Source organism: Ciona intestinalis, unplaced genomic scaffold, assembly GCF_000224145.3.
Source record: "Ciona intestinalis unplaced genomic scaffold, KH HT000167.1, whole genome shotgun sequence".
Classification (NCBI taxonomy): Eukaryota; Metazoa; Chordata; class Ascidiacea; order Phlebobranchia; family Cionidae; genus Ciona; species Ciona intestinalis.
In genome coordinates, this window is record NW_004190489.1 from 20,460 (window position 1) to 37,197 (window position 16,738).

Consider the following 16,738-nt stretch of genomic DNA (forward strand, 5'->3'; position numbering starts at 1 on the left):
CTACCTTATCAACACACGTAACTCCAGCATAACAGGGGTTACCTCTGCAACCGTTTCTATCTTCTGTACATAGCTGCCCATCATATGCGGGTGCACATTCGCAACCAACGAACTGGTTAACACAATTTTTTAAATGATTAGATTTAACAAATTTACTTAATACTTACAAATATACGACCGGTACTGATTCCAGCAAGTATATCGTAGTTGCACAGGCCACCGTTTTCGCAGCCACACAGTTGCCACTCTGGTTGAAGCAGAGTGCGACCCCCCCTAGAATCGGTTGCTATAAATGTGACTTTGAGCATCTCAGAAAGTATTCCGACAAAGTTTTCATTGGGTGGTGTAATGAATGTGAAAAGGCCATCTAAACGTTTAACAAAAGAATTAACTTTGGCCAAATAATTTTTTTTTAAACAGAAACAATGTATTACCATGCCTTTTATAAAGAGGTATAGAGGAAAACCCGCTTTAATCGGATGTTAATCCGAGCGGTTTATCTCGTTTTACTTTGCCATTTGTACATTTTACTAATAATCAGATAACGCACGTGAAGGTGTTGAATTTTTCTATTGTGTTATTGTAAATAGTTTACAAAATATTTTAAAAAATTAAAGATTTTTTGAAAACAATTTATTTGGTCAGCTCTTCCGCTTTTCGATGTAAAAGTTACAATTTATTATCATAATGCTTTCAGGTCGTACAAAAAATGTGCGTTATGTCCCTGCGAAACTTGATAAACGCTTGACACCAAAACTATGTTATAATGTAAGTACGCAACAATAAAATAAGAATGATAATACATCAACGCCATGGCACAGTGTTCAGCGCGCCTGCATCTAACGCTAACCCTGCTTTCAAGGCGCGTCGCTGCTACCGTTGTGGACGGGCAAGATATTTACGGGCAAAACATGGCATTCATTTATAGTAAAGTAGGGTCAGACGAGACCCGTAAGAACACGGTGTCCAATATTTCAAACTCAAAATATATGACGACTTCGGGGTGATAGCACGAATTAATACTATCATAGCTTTATTAAATGACAACTATAATAATGCAACATTTGTTTTGCTGCCATTTATTGGGTTTGCTGCCATTTAATGGCGCGGAAAAGGAGATCTAAAATATTGCGTCTTTGCTCAAGTCCCGTCTTCCCCACCCTACTATGCGTATAGTTGGCGGCAAACTGACTGTTTTTCTACAAAATGTGTCCAACCAAGTTCCGTATATAGGATACCGTTTTTTAAATTTTACTTTAATTTACGAGTCACTTCATAACATAGTGGTTTCGAAGGCATTTGTTTCATTATAGTGGCATTCAATCTTCACTGTTTGAAACCGGGTACCGCATTACACAAGTTGTGTTTCCACACAACCTCGCATCTCAATTTCAACGATAATATGCGTCAATTAATCACGTTGTGGGTTAAGTGACGTCTGCAAGGAACATACGATTAAAATGTTACGCAACATTCTACTCCAGCCTAATCTTTTTTCAAGGAAAACCAAATCAGTGATTTAAGTTGAGAGATTCATTGCTTCCCTATGAAATTGATTATATACCAATATACTGTTAACCAAGTTGTGACTTTCTGAAAGCACTGTTGTTTTTAATTTGTGTGTGCATGAAGTTATTGTAAATAAATATCGTGACGTACAATTACAAACTTCATCGCTAACGTCTATCTAATCCAAACCTTTCCGAAACCTAAAGTTTGTAATTATCCTGTCGTGACGTAGACAAACTAATTTCAATTGGAGACGCGTGACACGAAACTGAATAGACGGTTGCGGTAGCTTTTTTCAAGTAGCATTTATGTACAATTAAAACATCCGATACTTGATGGATATCTACATTATGTGAAATGACTACCTTGTTAGTTTAAAGACAGATATGAAATATAGTTTACTCAATGAGTTTGCCGTTAAATTGACAATTGACGATACCGAACTGATGCACATTACCGCTTGTAAGTGACGAGCTTGGTGAAGGTGATTCAAGTATAATGGTAACCCTATCCCTATCAAGATCTTTTGCAGTCACTTGTGCAGTGGACACTTCCCCAACTGTTACACCGATTGTCTTGGGAGATGTGAAATAAGGTGGACGGTTTTCTAAATATAAAAACGTTGCTTATATTAAAAAAAAGATTTTCAATTTGTCGACACATAAATGACTTGCGGAACGAACCCGATGAATTTGAAGAGCTTGTTTGGCGCTTTTTTATAGAATGAGATTTTCCTCGAGCCAGATGCTCCAACACCTCATTATAGTAGGATTTATCCGACATCATTCGTGCCATATCTCGACGTATTTGTATGGGGTCCGCAGCACCAAGTAACTGCCACGGTTGTTCGTTGTTCCAATGGACTTCAACTTTCACGGATGTTTCATCAGTCGCAGCAATACCGTTTGGGTATGTTGCGCAAACAAAAATAAATATCCAGAGAATTATACCATGAGGGGTGGGTAAACTGCTAAAAGCACGTTTTTTTCTTCCCCTATCCATTTTAAATCTCCGCGACAAACGTCGTTTATTCTGAACTTTGTTCAAATTCCTCTTGTGCTTTTTACGTGTATAAGTTAAATACCTATCAATATAAAACCTGTGCAAAACATAATAGTTTCATATTTAACCTAATAAGCTCAAAGCTTGATATATATATTCGCCGTAAAATTGTACGAACTTCAAATATAACTATAAGCATACTAAATTAGTTTAGGTTATTGGTATTACCACGACATGCTATCTTGAACATTCTGATTGGCTGGTTCTGAATAGAGAGTGAATGCTGACTTGCCTTAGGCGTTTAACGAGCATTATGTCATAGGTATAACCTAACTTAAATAAATAGAATTTTATGCGAACATTATCTTCTTCACATCGAACCTAAAATAGTTCTCATATATAAACGATACAGAAGTTGTTTCCGTCACCTATGTAAGAAGAATGCCAACTCTGGTTGTGTTCGGCCATTGAACTAATTTGGAGAAATAATTAGACGTCTTATACATATTCAGAATGACGTGGGACGTGTACTTCACACACGCTGTATTGGCAATAATAGGGTGTGGTTAACTTACGTTTCAATTTTAAAATCTTTTCTTAATAAGCTTAATACTTCAATTGCTATTTTTCAGACGAGATGACGCACGGTAGTTTTTATCAATTCACCTTATCATTCACGTCATATATGATTTATACGTATGTATTTCTTAGATCGCGTGTAATGCATGGTTTCGAGAAGACACAAAACAATGATTGTTAGCTTGATTGTTTGTGGGATATTAATAGTAAACATTTCACATGAGGCAGATTTGAATCAATAACATAAAATATTTGAAAATTTCAAACCGATCGCATTAGTTTTGAACAACATTTTATCCCATGGTTTACCATGTGCTACGCGAATCTTAGTTAGCCATGCGTCACGGGCAATGTCAGCTCGCAGCAAGTAAACTGAATCTACTCTGTAGCACTTCACGTGGATGCGTACGTTTGGAATTATTTTTATCTTAGGTTTCAACTATTTTATTAATATGACAACACAAGACTTTAAGCAGAAAAGCGGCACTTGACACTTTATGTTACAAGTACAAACATTCATTCATATACTTGGGTCGTTGGGTGGGTTAAGTTTGAATATAGGATTGGTTTTCATTCTCTTTTCTACCAGTGAACCAAGAATATTGTCTCGTGACTTTATTAGAGCGTTGTAAATTGTTCAAAACCATTTTAAATAGTAACAAGGTATATGAGGTAAGCCTATGTCGCACAAAAATCGTTTGCTCGAAAAAAAAAACATCACCTTTGGTATTTATGAGTGGGCCATTAACGAGACAATCCAGCGTCACCAAGTAACTATAACTTTCTTTATTCCGGCGTACTAATATTTACGGTATATTAGGTTGAAGACTCGGCGTAGGACGTGCCAACGTCACGTCAGGAAACGGCACTCGTGTCCGCCATTACGGAGCTCACAGAGCCTGAATCGCCTATACAAATGCATGGTCGGCGTGTGTTTATCTGGTTCTTGTAAGGTAAGCGATACAAAGCTAGAAAACACGTATAGCGGTTGTTTTAATATTTAAAATATAATTTCTAAAATAAATCTTGTTGTATAATATTAAATCTAAGAATTAATGTGGGGTAAATTAGTATTTTGACTGGTTTTCAGCGTACAGTGTGGTTTAACAGGGTACTTTACGTTGGCGATTAATACTAGCAGCAATCAGCTTAGTTTACATAATAGAATATGCTCATAAATACGAATCTACAGAACCACTACATACTACATTTATAATCCAACATGAGTGGACATGCAGCTCCATACTGCTTAAACTAGCTGACTATATAGCAGGTAAAGTGTTCGCGTTTTCCGATTTCAGAAAGACCCGGAACGTCGAAAGATTGCTTACTAATTCAAACAGAACTAGTAACTTAGTATTGTTTTCCTCAATGTCACTTCGATATTGGGCAAATTTACAAAGACACCGTAAGTTTCGTTGCCGGGTATAGGTGTAAGTTTGTGAGCCAAAAAGTAAAATCGCGGCAATTTATATGTAAAACTGTAGCTATAGATACACCAGTATATGTTAATATTATGCGTTTTTGTTTGTACTTTTATATTTTAAACAAGTTCCTTTATGTTTTTGGTTGGTATATATACTTGAAATTTTCTGTTTTTACTCTTTAATCGATTGAGTGTTCAATAGAATTTTATTCTTTATGTGAGGTTTATTATTGTGATAAGATATAACATTAGTAAAAAGCCATTTTTACGGGCAGAAGTGCTTGGTTCTTGAAAATAGGCAATACTTAGACGAAATACAGCACCCAGCAATGATAAAAGGTTATGCAGTGGGCTTCGTAATGGCGGCGACTATGACGTCATAGACACAGGGACTATGGATAACAAGACTTATTGTTTTACAATCCGTTTACTAACTTGATCTATACTAACTTTAGGACGTGCCTTTTTTAAAAAATCTCCTATTACCGGTTCCCAATTATTTACAGACAAAAACAAATGTTACTCAAATGTTACACCATGGTACTCTCTTCGGTTACAACACTATTATATGACAATACTCTGACGGTCTAATAAAGTGCGCGACAAAAACGATTACTGTTGTCAAGTATTAAATATCGCTGGTTTTCTCCGGGCTGTCGGGAGGTCAAGCGAGAGCGTGCAAGTTTGGATCCGAAGGATGGTGAACTATATGCCTCGGGAGGTTAAAGCCAGTGGAAACTCTAGTGAAAGGAAACTCTGGTCTGGTAGCGTATTAACTCACCTGCCGAATCAATCAATCCTGAAACCGGATGGCGCTAGAGCGTCGTGCCTATACCCGGCCGTCGCGGTGGTACAGGTGTAGACCGCGACGAGTAGGAGAGCCGCGGCGCGAGCCCGGGTGGAGTAGATCTTGGTGGTAGTAGAAAATATTCAAATAAGAACTTTAAAACGTTGGCGTGATCCCAGGAGTTCTTATTTCTTGGTAAGGGATTGCGACCCTGGAATCGGTTTGCAATAATATTGTAATAAGTAATAAGATTATTGTAATAAGATATATTTAACGTTAGTAGAAAGACATTTTACGCGCAAAAGTGCCTTTTCTAAAAAATCGCAATATTTAATCGAAAACAACATTAGACAAAGTTCTATGTTTTAAGATCCAAAATTGCAAGACTCATTGTTTTAAATTCTCTTTTCTAACTTGGTCTCCACTAACTTTGGACTGCACTACGTACCCATTACATGCGAATACGTGTGAATATATTCCCACCATAACAACCGCTGAATTTTAGCGTTGCTATGTGAAGCTTAATCTAAAACTTGTATACAGTTTCGAAATAACGTTGTCTGAGGTGATACGATTAAACCGCTATGTTACAATACAAGCAACTTCTACAATTGTGCATAAAAGGACTCAATTCTTTCCACAGCGAAAGTCAAAGTGTTGAGGAACATATTAAAGAATTTTTGAAATGTCAAAAAGTATAGTATATTAAAAGCCTGTATGTATATATTGTATTCACGTGCCTTTAAACAGTTTAAGTTACCTGTTTTTTTCTTTTGTCAAAACGTTAAAGAATCACACTCCTGTGTAAAAAGTGTGTTCTTTGGAATTACAGGCCGTGCAACCTGGAATTTAGCCTAGAGCTACACCAACTGTAAAACTTTACATCTCACATTTTGTATGTGACATGAGTGATAGATCTTGTCAGAAGCTGCCATTATTCTGTAAACTTCATGTTTAAATAAAACTTTCTATGGCATTGAATCTTTACTATCTCTCTTAATTTAGTTTAAGGTACATTGATACTTAAACATGTTTACCAGGGTTTGGATTCCGATGACCACTTGTTCATTGTTGAAGTTTTTTCTGGTTGTGTTCAATATCAGAAGTTGTTACAAGTTGTGGTTGATGGATTCTTTTGTACTGATGGTAAGGATATATGTAAATAATATTCCTTTGTTACATTTATCTGAAACTGCTACTGTAATATATTTTAAATATTTGATGCTATGTTACTATATATGGTAGTAGTAATATGGGTTTCCAATTTAAGCTATGTTCGATGCCTGTACAAGCACAGCTACTAAATGCCAGAAATTTTGTACCCGTATGAATTAGTCAATAAATTTGGACATATTCATGGCAAATAATTAGTCGATGTTGCAGTCTACCAAGTTAGGGACATGAACCTGTGCTGGTGTAGGAACAAATTTATTGATTGATTGCTGATCGTCAAGCATTGATTGACAGCGTAATGACAGGTGTTTAATTTTTAGGAAAGGGTTTGAATCATTAAAATAAATAGGAAAGGGTTTGAATCATTATGACAGTAACTATTCTTTTAATAATACATTGTTGTATCGCCGCGGTGGAATAGGTTTAATAGACATCACCGAATGTTTGGATTCCAATAAACATTGGCCCCAAGATAGTGTGGATCTCAACCTATCCCTAACCAACAGTATAGTTTATATTTCATCAAATGTATTTACCATTGTGCTATACCACTGTGTTGAACACATAGTCAATATTGAATTGTGTTTAGGTTTAACTTCTTTGAAATCAGACACAAGCTTATATCAAATATTATGCTACTTCCTAATGTTCCGTTTGGATGAAATCCGGCCTACAAACTTCAATAAATTTTTAGCAACTCAACCAACAAATAAAATGCACAGGTACAATATATATATATTTAATGTGAAAGAATTACTAAAGTCTAGAAAACATAAATGGTGGAAAAAATCTTTGGTACATTCAGGATGCTCATGAAATGTACAGTTTACTTAAATATTATGGTACTTTATGTGTCAAGCAAATAACAATGGCAAACATGTAAAATTTAGACTTTATTTACCTTTTTTTCAACTTTGAACTTTAACTTATAATGTCAGTGGGAAATGCAAAGAGTTAATATTACAATTTATTTCGTAGATTTCTCAACTTTTTCTTAAAAGATGAAAATTTATTTGCATGGATTTATGATGGATGGTGCAAGTTATATGAATCTTCATTTATTGATGAAATCATAAAAAGAATTGTGAGGTAAATAACAGTCTATGGGTTAATGTGAGGGCAGTTAATTTGTCAAATAAAGATGTCACACTATTCCTACCTAAATGTTGTTTTAGAATTTATTTTGTTTCTGAATGCTTATTTTTTTCACCTTGGCGAAGACCACGTGAATAAAAAATGGAACGAGATGTTAAAGTAATATATATTTATTTGTAATGAAAAAGAACGCTTATGTTAAAACAGGCTGCTACCTACTGTGTGAGAATAAAAGTGCCATTTATTCATTAACATTAAGGCAGGCAGCAACATTTCACATGCAACAATAGGTTGCAAACTAATCAAAATCAAACTTGTGTGTAACAAAAAAATACACTCATTTTGCAGCAATCGGTAATTTTTATGTTTTAGATGGAAGCCAGAACTGGATAATATACTAATAAAGTTAGATGCAGTGGTTAACAACACAATAATCACAAAGAAACCTGCAAAAACTCCAACTAAACCAGTTTCCTTCAAACTGTCTCAACCAAAACCACGTTCAATTCCACTTCCGGAACAGATTCCGAAATTACCTAAGCAGAAGCCTGTATCAACAAAAGTTTTTAAGTATGATATTTATGCATGTAATATTTTTTATACACCACTGTCACAGATTAATAGCATCGTTTACACATGCCTGACTGGTAATCCTCTTGCCGGAATTTTATCAAAGGCATTGGGCATGCACTATCTATTTCCTCCATAGCTTCATGCTTTTGTGTGTTATCAATACATTTTTGTTCATAACAGATTTGGAGTTGCTCTTACAGTTATAGCAGAATTTACATCTTGTTTATTCCCCTAATAAGAATTTTAAAGTTTTAAAATAATAATGGGATGTTGGATATATTTGTTATGCTTTTTATCCTAATTTCATTAAACATTCACAGAGAACCAAAAGAGATAAAAGAAATTGAAATGTTGAAGCAGCAAAACAAAGTAGACGGAGAAATGAAATTGTTGGAAGCAAATGAGTATCAGTTTCAATGTGCAAATACTCATAAGTCGTATAAGACATGTGTAAGTAGATTGTGAGTTTAAAGGGAACTTATCATTTCTATATTTCTAATCCTGTGCTGTGTTGTTGACTATTACAGATTTATTTTCAATTTTTTAAAAGTATTCATTTTCATGAGATTCACTATTTCTAGTTAATTATTTTTCCGTTAGAATGGTCTTTGATCTGTTAATTTGTGATTATCTTATTTTTTAGGAAATAATAAAGAATATTCGGGATGAAGAGGAAAAAAAGCTTGATTTCAATAAAAGGAATGCACAACCTGCACCCAAACATAAGGTGTTTAAAAAAAATGTGTATAAAATTGACAACTTTCATATATTTAGGTGAACAAACCGATAAAGATGAATGCTGCTGCTATCCTAAGAGAGGGGTCCTTGTTCCAAAAAAAAGAAAAAGCTGAACTACAAAAGTATAAGTCATGATAAAATAATGAATAAGCAGAGCTACATACTGTACAGACTCAGCATTTTTTCTCCTATTGTTTTTTTTTATATTAAAATGTTTAAAATGTGTCTCACTAGTACCTGTTGTATCATTTTCTTAAGAAAAAAGTAAGTCGTTTTTTTTCTTTACATAATTTTTTTGAAGCTATTTTTTAAAACTTTGGTGGTACCTTTAGATACACATTTTAGGCATTAATGTTGTTTAGTACTGATCATTTAACTAGAAGTTAACATTCAGAATAACATATATATACATATAGAAAATCTAGTTAGAAAAAATAGGTACATTAATAAAATTTATCTTAAAATCAAACCTAATTTAAATGCATGACATGGTTTAATAATCCAAGACATTTTTAAGATTATTTTTTTTGCATCTTGTTGTAAATTAAAGGTTGGAAAACTTGCTGTGTGGCGCCAAGGACGAATCCGATTTCGTTAACTGGCAAAAGTCTGTTCAACAAGAAGATAAAGACAAAGAAATAAGAGAAACAGAATATCGCAGAGTGTTGGGAAAACTAAGTCATGAAGAAGCAATTCTTGCAAGACAAAATCAAATTAAAGAAAATCAAGTTAAAGTATGTCTGTTCGAAAATCAATTTCATAAAATCTTTACAGTTGTTAAATCATTTGGCATATAACCAAATTATACCATGTTCAAAGTTTTACGGTGCGACTGTTATGAACACATGTCATGCAAGAACTACTACTAAATATATGCAAATTACTTCCTTTAATTTCGGTTTGCTGAAGAATTACTTTGTTAAATAAACCTTCAGGTGTCTCAGCTAAAGTCCGAATCTGCCAAAATGATGAAAAATTATTTAGTTCTTCGATTAGAAGAAGAGAGACATATGAGGGCTCTGGTTGAACAAATTATTGAAGGACATCACAATGCCCAGGATGCCAAATGCAAACTCAAGGAGTACAAAAGAAAGATAGGTGAACATTACATTGTTTTGGGCGATATCCATACCTTATTTAAGTCAATCTTCATTCAGTCAGTACAATAAATTTTGTTTGCTCAAATCTGGCTTCACAATATGCGTTTCCCTTTTAAAACTTGTTCTACTTTTTACTGAGTTTTCTTTCAGTTCAGGAAGTCAACGCAGAAAGTCGAGAAATGATGAAAACTGCATTGGAGGAAGCTGAGGCCGAAATGAGGAGAAAAACTGAGCTTATTCAACACATTAGAGCTGCAGAATCTGTCCCAATAACAAGGTGAGTTTACATTTCAAGCTATAATCATGGGCGTATGTGTCCCTGGGCAATACACTTTACTGCAATTGCTCCAACCCAGTGGCCACTAATGGGTTGTCCAAATTATCAACGATACATAAGAAAAAATCCACAAAAAAATAATCACTCACCAAGTAACAAACTTGGTAACTTGTAAACTGGCACGAGGTGTATGAAACAGAACACCCGTGTTATAACGACTGTCATTTTTCAGCCACGCGATGATAAAGTAAGTTACATTCATTCATTTATAATTGCTCCAAGTGAGTTTTTAGTCACCAACAAAGGTACTTTCCTGATGACTCGTATGCAGTCACAAAATGTATGAAACCACCACCACATGGTGAACAATGGGCTTAAACATCGTTTCAAATATTTTTTGCATGTGAGAAGTGACCATTATCATTATCATGTCTACTGATGTTGGCTGTGGTTTATTTTAGACAAAAGTTGGTGGATCTTACTGCAACTGCCGGTCATGCTCTCTTGTCAGAAATGTCCATCGCTGAACTGCAAGAACGACTAAGTTTACTGAGAGAAGCTCAGAATGCTGAAGAAGAGAATCGGAGAGATATGATTATTCAATCAAAACAAGCTAAGAATGAGAATATAATGGAAACTATTGCTCGAATTTCTGTTCACAGAAATGAACTGAGCAAAGCAGCATCTATTAGGTAATAATTGGCGATTTTGTTGTAAAAAGTAATTTACCTAATGTGTAATCACTAGAGCTGAAGAAAAACAACTTGCCAAGAAAGAACGCGCTGAAAAATTAAAGCAGGACAAAACTCTGCAATATTTAGAAACATCTTTGCAAGAAAAAAAAGAAGAAAGAATAAGGAGAGCAAATGAAGCTAAGATTAAACCTAACAATGCGTCTGCTGTAAGGACTCGAAGTTTAATAAGGTATGACTTGTGGTTTGGTATTACGCCGGTTAATTAAAATCCTCAATTTGAAGTCAACAAAATTAGACGAAAGTCAAGGATTAGGAATCGTATACCTTAATATGTGGCTTTTGATGTGTTGACTCTTCGAAGCAAAGAATGGTAACCATTCACTCACACTGATTTGTTTTAATCAAATTTAACCTACCCAGGGAAAAAAAGCAATTAGAAAAAACGAGATGGCGTCAGCTTGAAATGGGTCAACAAAGGATGGCTGAAAAAAGAACTTTCCGTGCACCAGCTAACCAGAAGAACAATGCTGTTGTGTTGAAAACTACTATTGCAACGAACTAATGTTGTATTTCTGTTGTACTTTTGCACACTGTTTAAAAGTGTTACATGACGACGTAATTTCATTCTGGTATACTAGACAGTTTTAATAAATTCAACTTTTAAACATGGGAATGTATACACTGAATATAGTTGGTTTATTATACTATTTATTGTTGTTATTTTTACTTACAATAGCATATTTTACAACTTTTAGAATTTAGGTTAACCATCTTTTAAACGATAGTCTGATGGTAAGGACTATAATCCTTCCATACTTACAGGCTTGTAGCCAAGGAATTGCCAGACTTTTTGTGTAACACTTTCATTAACAAATTCTTGTCTTTGTTTTTGCATCGCCATTGTATAGTTGCATTCTTGGTGTGTTAGTTGTTTTTTTGTTCCAGTAAGTTCAGTTGGTTTATTTGGTTGATTATTGCGAATGCTGAATCTTCTTAAACCATTGCTTGTCTTCTGTTCTCCATAAGCCATTTTAACTTTGTTAAAACCCTGGGTATTTAAAACTAACAAAAATACAGTATCAGTGGTGTACAGTACAAATAAAAATAGTTAAAACTACCTTTTTCAGTTGAATGAAAGTGTCTAGTTGTATGACCCCTGATGTTGGCACTGCGAATTGTGCGGCAGGAATTGTTTTTTTGTTTTGTTTCTCCACGAAAGATTCCTACACTGGTAGAAGGCCGCAATCCTAAACTGAGAAGTAACAAATAGGAGTTCATGTAAACCATTTATTTTAAACATAAATTAAGATTTACCTGAGGTTTTGTTCATTTATTTGTCTATGTGTAGCTCTTTTCTGATCATGCATTAGTTGAGAAAAACTGCCACTACAATTTTTTTTTGTTTTATGATTAAATGTCAAATTAACAGTGTTATCGGTATGCATCCACCGTCTAAACTTATGAACACCAACTGCAGGCTTTTCTGTAGCAACAATAGTTGGAGACAGGTAATAGTGTGGTAGTAAAGTAACATGCTTCTGGTTAGCAACATCATGACCTTGGATGAAGTTAATATTCTTCCTTGGCATCGGGTCATCATTTTGTGGCTGCTCATTTGCAAATTTGTTAACATTTTGTGTATTTGACATGTTAAAGCTTGAATCGCAAGAGTCACTGGCTGCAATACTTTCTTTGTCATCTTGTTCATATGTTAAACAACCTTCACCAAAAGTTAGCTTATTGCCTGGCGGAATAATATTTCTAGAAGTACAATCATTGACATTCTGCTTCATATTCCTCTTCTGTGTTTTCTTATTTGATTTTAGAAGCTCACCTAAAAAAACAACTTCTATTAAACATCACATGTACATCACTTTTTGTATATCTGTTTAAACAATATGTTCGCACTACTTTATTTAAATGTTCTGTCAATTAAAAAAACATAACATACCAATATTTTGTAACTTCTCCCTCAGTGCTTGCCCCTCCAACATAATTTGAAAGTAATCTTCTTTTCTCTTTGTGATTTCTAACTTGAGACAACATTGATTTCTCAACAAAGCTTTTATAGCTTGCTGCTTTTGCTTCTCAATACAAGAAAGTTGTCGAAGCAACATCTTGTCTATTCCTTTATTAATTAAATTTATGCGGTCAAGTCTCTTTCCATCCATTGCAATACAATTTGTAGATAATGAGCCCCAAATAGAATACAAACCATATATGCCTAATAACGAAATATTGTGATCATCGTTTTCTTAAGGAAGCTGACGGAAATTGAACTAAAGACTTCTTTTGTTGAATGACAATGACCTATAATAACTTTTTATTCAACCACACACAATAACTTTTATCTCTGTGAAAATATAATGTTGTTGCAAGCCTACTTCAAAAATAGAATATGTTCAGAATGTCAGGCCGAGAGCTAAATAAACATAGATCATATAAATTAGATAATAATTCGGCTAACCATCACTCACATTAGTAGATACAATGGTATCTTGATACATTTGTTGCTAATCTCATAAACAAGAAAGTTTACTTCATCAATTTTGATGTGATAGGGTAAATATTTTGCCCTGTTTAAATTTATATGAACTACAGATCTTTGTGAATAGGATATAAATGGTTTAGGACTCAACAAAATTAGTGTCACTAACTGGTAAACAATCATAAATTCTGTTTTTATTTTTATTTTACACGAGAAATCTAAGACAATAAAGCCAAGCTAAAAAACAATGAGTTTATAAGCACATTTAATTAATACATTGGTTCATCATTATCACATAAACATCTAGTAATCCATTAAAGTTAAAAACAATTGAAGCATAAGAAAGCAGTTCAAGCTAGAAGCTGTTTAGGATGGTTTTGTAAGCGATAACAATACTGCACTAATACATAATATGACTTAATAACAACATGGAGCAGCTAAACTAAGTGGTGTCAGCATCAAACAATGGCAGCTATAAATAAGATTGTTGATACAATAGTTGAACACATTTACGCACCAGACTGCAATGTAGTAGCATATGTACATGTTTTGATAGAAAAATCATTAAAAAGTAGCATATATATTTTTTTGCTGCTAATCTTCATGACTTTGAAATACATAAGTTTTCTGTTTGTGATAAGCAAAATGAAACACAAGTAAGTTGATAAAAAGTTAATTAAGTGCAAATCCTGTTGCTTTAGTGCAAATCTATTGTACAATGAAGATAGACTGACTTAGCACTACCAGCGTTTGTCAATTAAAAATTATATGAAGTTGGTTATAACACAGTGTTTAATAAGAGCTGTAAATGAAGTGCTAGCAATAGGTTGCATATCATACAGAATTAAAACTTGATTTTAACTTTGAAGTGTTTTAGTAATATACCATTACAAATAATAAACAACATTTAAAATTATTTTTAAAATTTGGGGGGTAAAACTGAAGATCAAATTTTACAGTAAACACTATCAGAGTTGAACATCCATGATTTTCATGTCCTATATTCTGTAAATTGGTTATGGGATGCATTTTTGGATGAAACAAATTGGGCAGTGCCCAAACTTATATTCAAACACTTTAACGGAATCAAAAAGCAACAGAAGAAGACGTGATTTGAACCACTGCCAAAGTGTCAAGTGACAATGTTATCAAGAAGAAAGTTTTTCTGTTACACTTAAATGTAGCAAACATAATTGAATAAAAGAACAAATAGTCATACAGAACAAATTACTTGTTTCATTGTGAACCCATAAAGGTATTAAGTGGAGATTTAGGTGCATTATTGGTAACAGGAGACCGTAAACCACCATCTTCAAGTTGGTGAAATAATCTTTGTTGGGCACTTAAACTTGAAACTGAAAATCATGACATTTCTTTATTGCATAATTTATATTGCCCATTGATTACAATGCCTTAGTGATAAAGCTTTAATCAGCCACAATTTGCATATCAACCAGACAAGATGTTAATTACACTAATTAATATAACCCATGAACTTTATTTATAATGTACAAAAAAAAAATCATTCCTTCTTTTATTGCATTTAAGCAAACAAAGCTGCTTTAGCAAACAAACGAATATTCAAATTAAGGCTGACCACCAGACGGATAATTAGGCAAGTAGTGAAATTCCTACAGTTGATGTGGAACTTATTTGATTGTATAAAAATAATAATTCCACTACATTATATAGTTGAATAATAAACAAAGTAATTTACCAGAGCGGTTTGAATTTCCATTTAAATTGTTTGTTTTCAATGATGTTGGACGCTTTATTCCAATTTTTTTTGGTGTTTGATTCTATAAACAAGAATATTTGAAATTGAAAATATACAAAATATCTATAAGTAAAACTTACTTCTGTTGTTGCTTTTGTAGAACGACTTGTATTGGATTGATTATCTGTAACAAAACATTATATACAATTTTTCTAAACCTAACAGGGCACATTGGTGCTGTTAAAGGGCTTAAGTGTCCTGACGAAAGTTTTACTTTTAACAATAAATTATGAAACACTTTCAGCAAAACCAGTTTTACAAATTTTGTGTACAAATACGTCAAGACTATATTAGTCCTAAAAACATGAGTATACATTGCAGTGTCAGTGTATACAGTGTATATTTCTTTTAATAACAAAAATTCAACCTAATATGAAAAGTTATGCTTTATTTGATTTACTAACGGTAAGTCATTTAAACAAATATACCACTTTTTAACAAGAAAAAATGTCAGATTATTAACAAGAATAGATAATAATATAGTCTTACTTGGTCTGTCATCTTTCTTTTTGATCTGCTCATTCTTTTTCACTTCACATGTTAAATTGCTGTTAATATACAAAAAAAAACATTATTTGATAATTTAATGCATAAAATTAAGCTGTCACGCATCATGTAAATCAAAAACATATCTCCATAAAAATTTGTTTTTTAAACAAAGTCGTAACCATGCAAAATTAACTGACATATGTCAACACAGTATGTCAACAATTCAACAGATCAACAAATAATGGTGTTAGAGGATAAAGATTAAATAACGGGTGAAACTTAAGAGTTAAGCTAGGTTAAGGCTAAGACAAGAAATCTAGTTAATGAATCGTAACGTAAGCTATGAACTAACATATAATTGTATGGTACAGGTGTCCAGCCATTGCTGTATAACATATTTCTCAGATAATAATGAAAGTCTCAAGGTCACTCAGTTCAAAAGGATGTTGACACCAGTAGCACATAATTGTAATGAATCCAAAAACCCCACAAAGCTTAGGTTATATACTCATAAAATAAAACATGAAAAACATATATACAAAAAACAATGGGGACAAAGTTAAGGAGTTTAAAGGGGACACAAACATACAACTTAAAGGGGACAACATATATACAGCTTTTTATAGGGGACAACAAAATGGTTTTAGAAGTAATGAGAGATTAACAAATTCATTATATTTTTTCTTTTTCTTTTTTTTTTTTTTTTTTTTAAGTTAAACATGCATAGCGTAAAACGTTAAACAACGGTATAGACGAAACGCCTTGTTTGGTCAATGCATCAGCCAGTTGTTTTTTCGATTCAACCCATTCCATTGATAAAAGTTTATTTGTTTCCATCATTTCTTTAAGGACTGCAATGTCAATTCGCAGTCGTTTGTCAGCAACCCCCTTCCTGGAATGAACTGCATCGTACAATGATCTGTTGTCTGTAATGGCATGAATTGGTAATTTTGTTCCATGTCCTTTTCCATAGAACAACTCTGTAATCATATATGACAAATAATATGCAGNCTCAACTGCATCACATGCT

The 16,738-nt window shown here is 33.5% G+C and overlaps 4 protein-coding genes across 4 annotated transcripts in view; 1 reads left to right on the forward strand and 3 right to left on the reverse strand.

The window, feature by feature from the left end:
- Window positions 1-1,379: 1,379 nt before the first annotated feature.
- Window positions 1,380-2,874, reverse strand: LOC104266864. Its single transcript, XM_026839188.1, has 2 exons — window positions 2,193-2,874; window positions 1,380-2,116 (listed from the first exon to the last, which is right to left on the reverse strand). Exons 1-2 carry the CDS (start codon window positions 2,509-2,511, stop codon window positions 1,908-1,910), a joined length of 528 nt encoding a protein of 175 aa, XP_026694989.1. The 5' UTR covers window positions 2,512-2,874; the 3' UTR covers window positions 1,380-1,907.
- Window positions 2,875-5,775: 2,901 nt separating this feature from the next.
- On the forward strand, window positions 5,776-12,070 carry LOC100183762 (uncharacterized). Its single transcript, NM_001193284.1, has 14 exons — window positions 5,776-5,998; window positions 6,344-6,449; window positions 7,066-7,198; window positions 7,455-7,565; window positions 7,944-8,141; window positions 8,465-8,594; window positions 8,788-8,871; window positions 8,919-9,004; window positions 9,433-9,616; window positions 9,818-9,980; window positions 10,133-10,259; window positions 10,721-10,951; window positions 11,007-11,183; window positions 11,375-12,070. Exons 1-14 carry the CDS (start codon window positions 5,888-5,890, stop codon window positions 11,514-11,516), a joined length of 1,983 nt encoding a protein of 660 aa, NP_001180213.1. The 5' UTR covers window positions 5,776-5,887; the 3' UTR covers window positions 11,517-12,070.
- On the reverse strand, window positions 11,671-13,524 carry LOC113475233. Its single transcript, XM_026839187.1, has 4 exons — window positions 12,906-13,524; window positions 12,269-12,788; window positions 12,073-12,206; window positions 11,671-12,016 (listed from the first exon to the last, which is right to left on the reverse strand). The coding sequence occupies exons 1-4, from the start codon at window positions 13,123-13,125 to the stop codon at window positions 11,754-11,756; spliced, it is 1,137 nt and encodes a 378-aa protein (XP_026694988.1). The 5' UTR covers window positions 13,126-13,524; the 3' UTR covers window positions 11,671-11,753.
- A 103-nt stretch (window positions 13,525-13,627) lies between these two features.
- The window catches only part of LOC100175659 (cortactin-binding protein 2), a gene marked incomplete at its 5' end in the record, with an annotated part of 10,981 nt that continues 7,870 nt past the window's right edge, over window positions 13,628-16,738 (reverse strand). Inside the window, 4 exon segments of the mRNA XM_002119290.5 lie at window positions 13,628-14,797; window positions 15,160-15,241; window positions 15,300-15,343; window positions 15,709-15,767. Coding sequence (XP_002119326.3) covers window positions 14,679-14,797; window positions 15,160-15,241; window positions 15,300-15,343; window positions 15,709-15,767 — 304 coding nt within the window.

Excerpts from the sequence above, each read along its gene's own strand:
- LOC104266864 (XM_026839188.1), bottom strand. The coding sequence starts at position 2,511 with ATGGATAGGGGAAGAAAAAAACGTGCTTTTAGCAGTTTACCCACCCCT. Across the intron at positions 2,117-2,192 it reads AAGCTCTTCAAATTCATCGG|AAAACCGTCCACCTTATTTC; the intron begins GTTCGTTCCGCA and ends TTTTATATTTAG.
- LOC100183762 (NM_001193284.1), top strand. The coding sequence starts at position 5,888 with ATGTTACAATACAAGCAACTTCTACAATTGTGCATAAAAGGACTCAAT. Across the intron at positions 6,450-7,065 it reads TGGATTCTTTTGTACTGATG|GTTTAACTTCTTTGAAATCA; the intron begins GTAAGGATATAT and ends AATTGTGTTTAG. Across the intron at positions 9,005-9,432 it reads GAAAAAGCTGAACTACAAAA|GTTGGAAAACTTGCTGTGTG; the intron begins GTATAAGTCATG and ends TGTAAATTAAAG.
- LOC113475233 (XM_026839187.1), bottom strand. The coding sequence starts at position 13,125 with ATGGATGGAAAGAGACTTGACCGCATAAATTTAATTAATAAAGGAATA. Across the intron at positions 12,789-12,905 it reads GGAGAAGTTACAAAATATTG|GTGAGCTTCTAAAATCAAAT; the intron begins GTATGTTATGTT and ends TTGTTTTTTTAG. Across the intron at positions 12,017-12,072 it reads CTTTCATTCAACTGAAAAAG|TTTTAAATACCCAGGGTTTT; the intron begins GTAGTTTTAACT and ends TATTTTTGTTAG.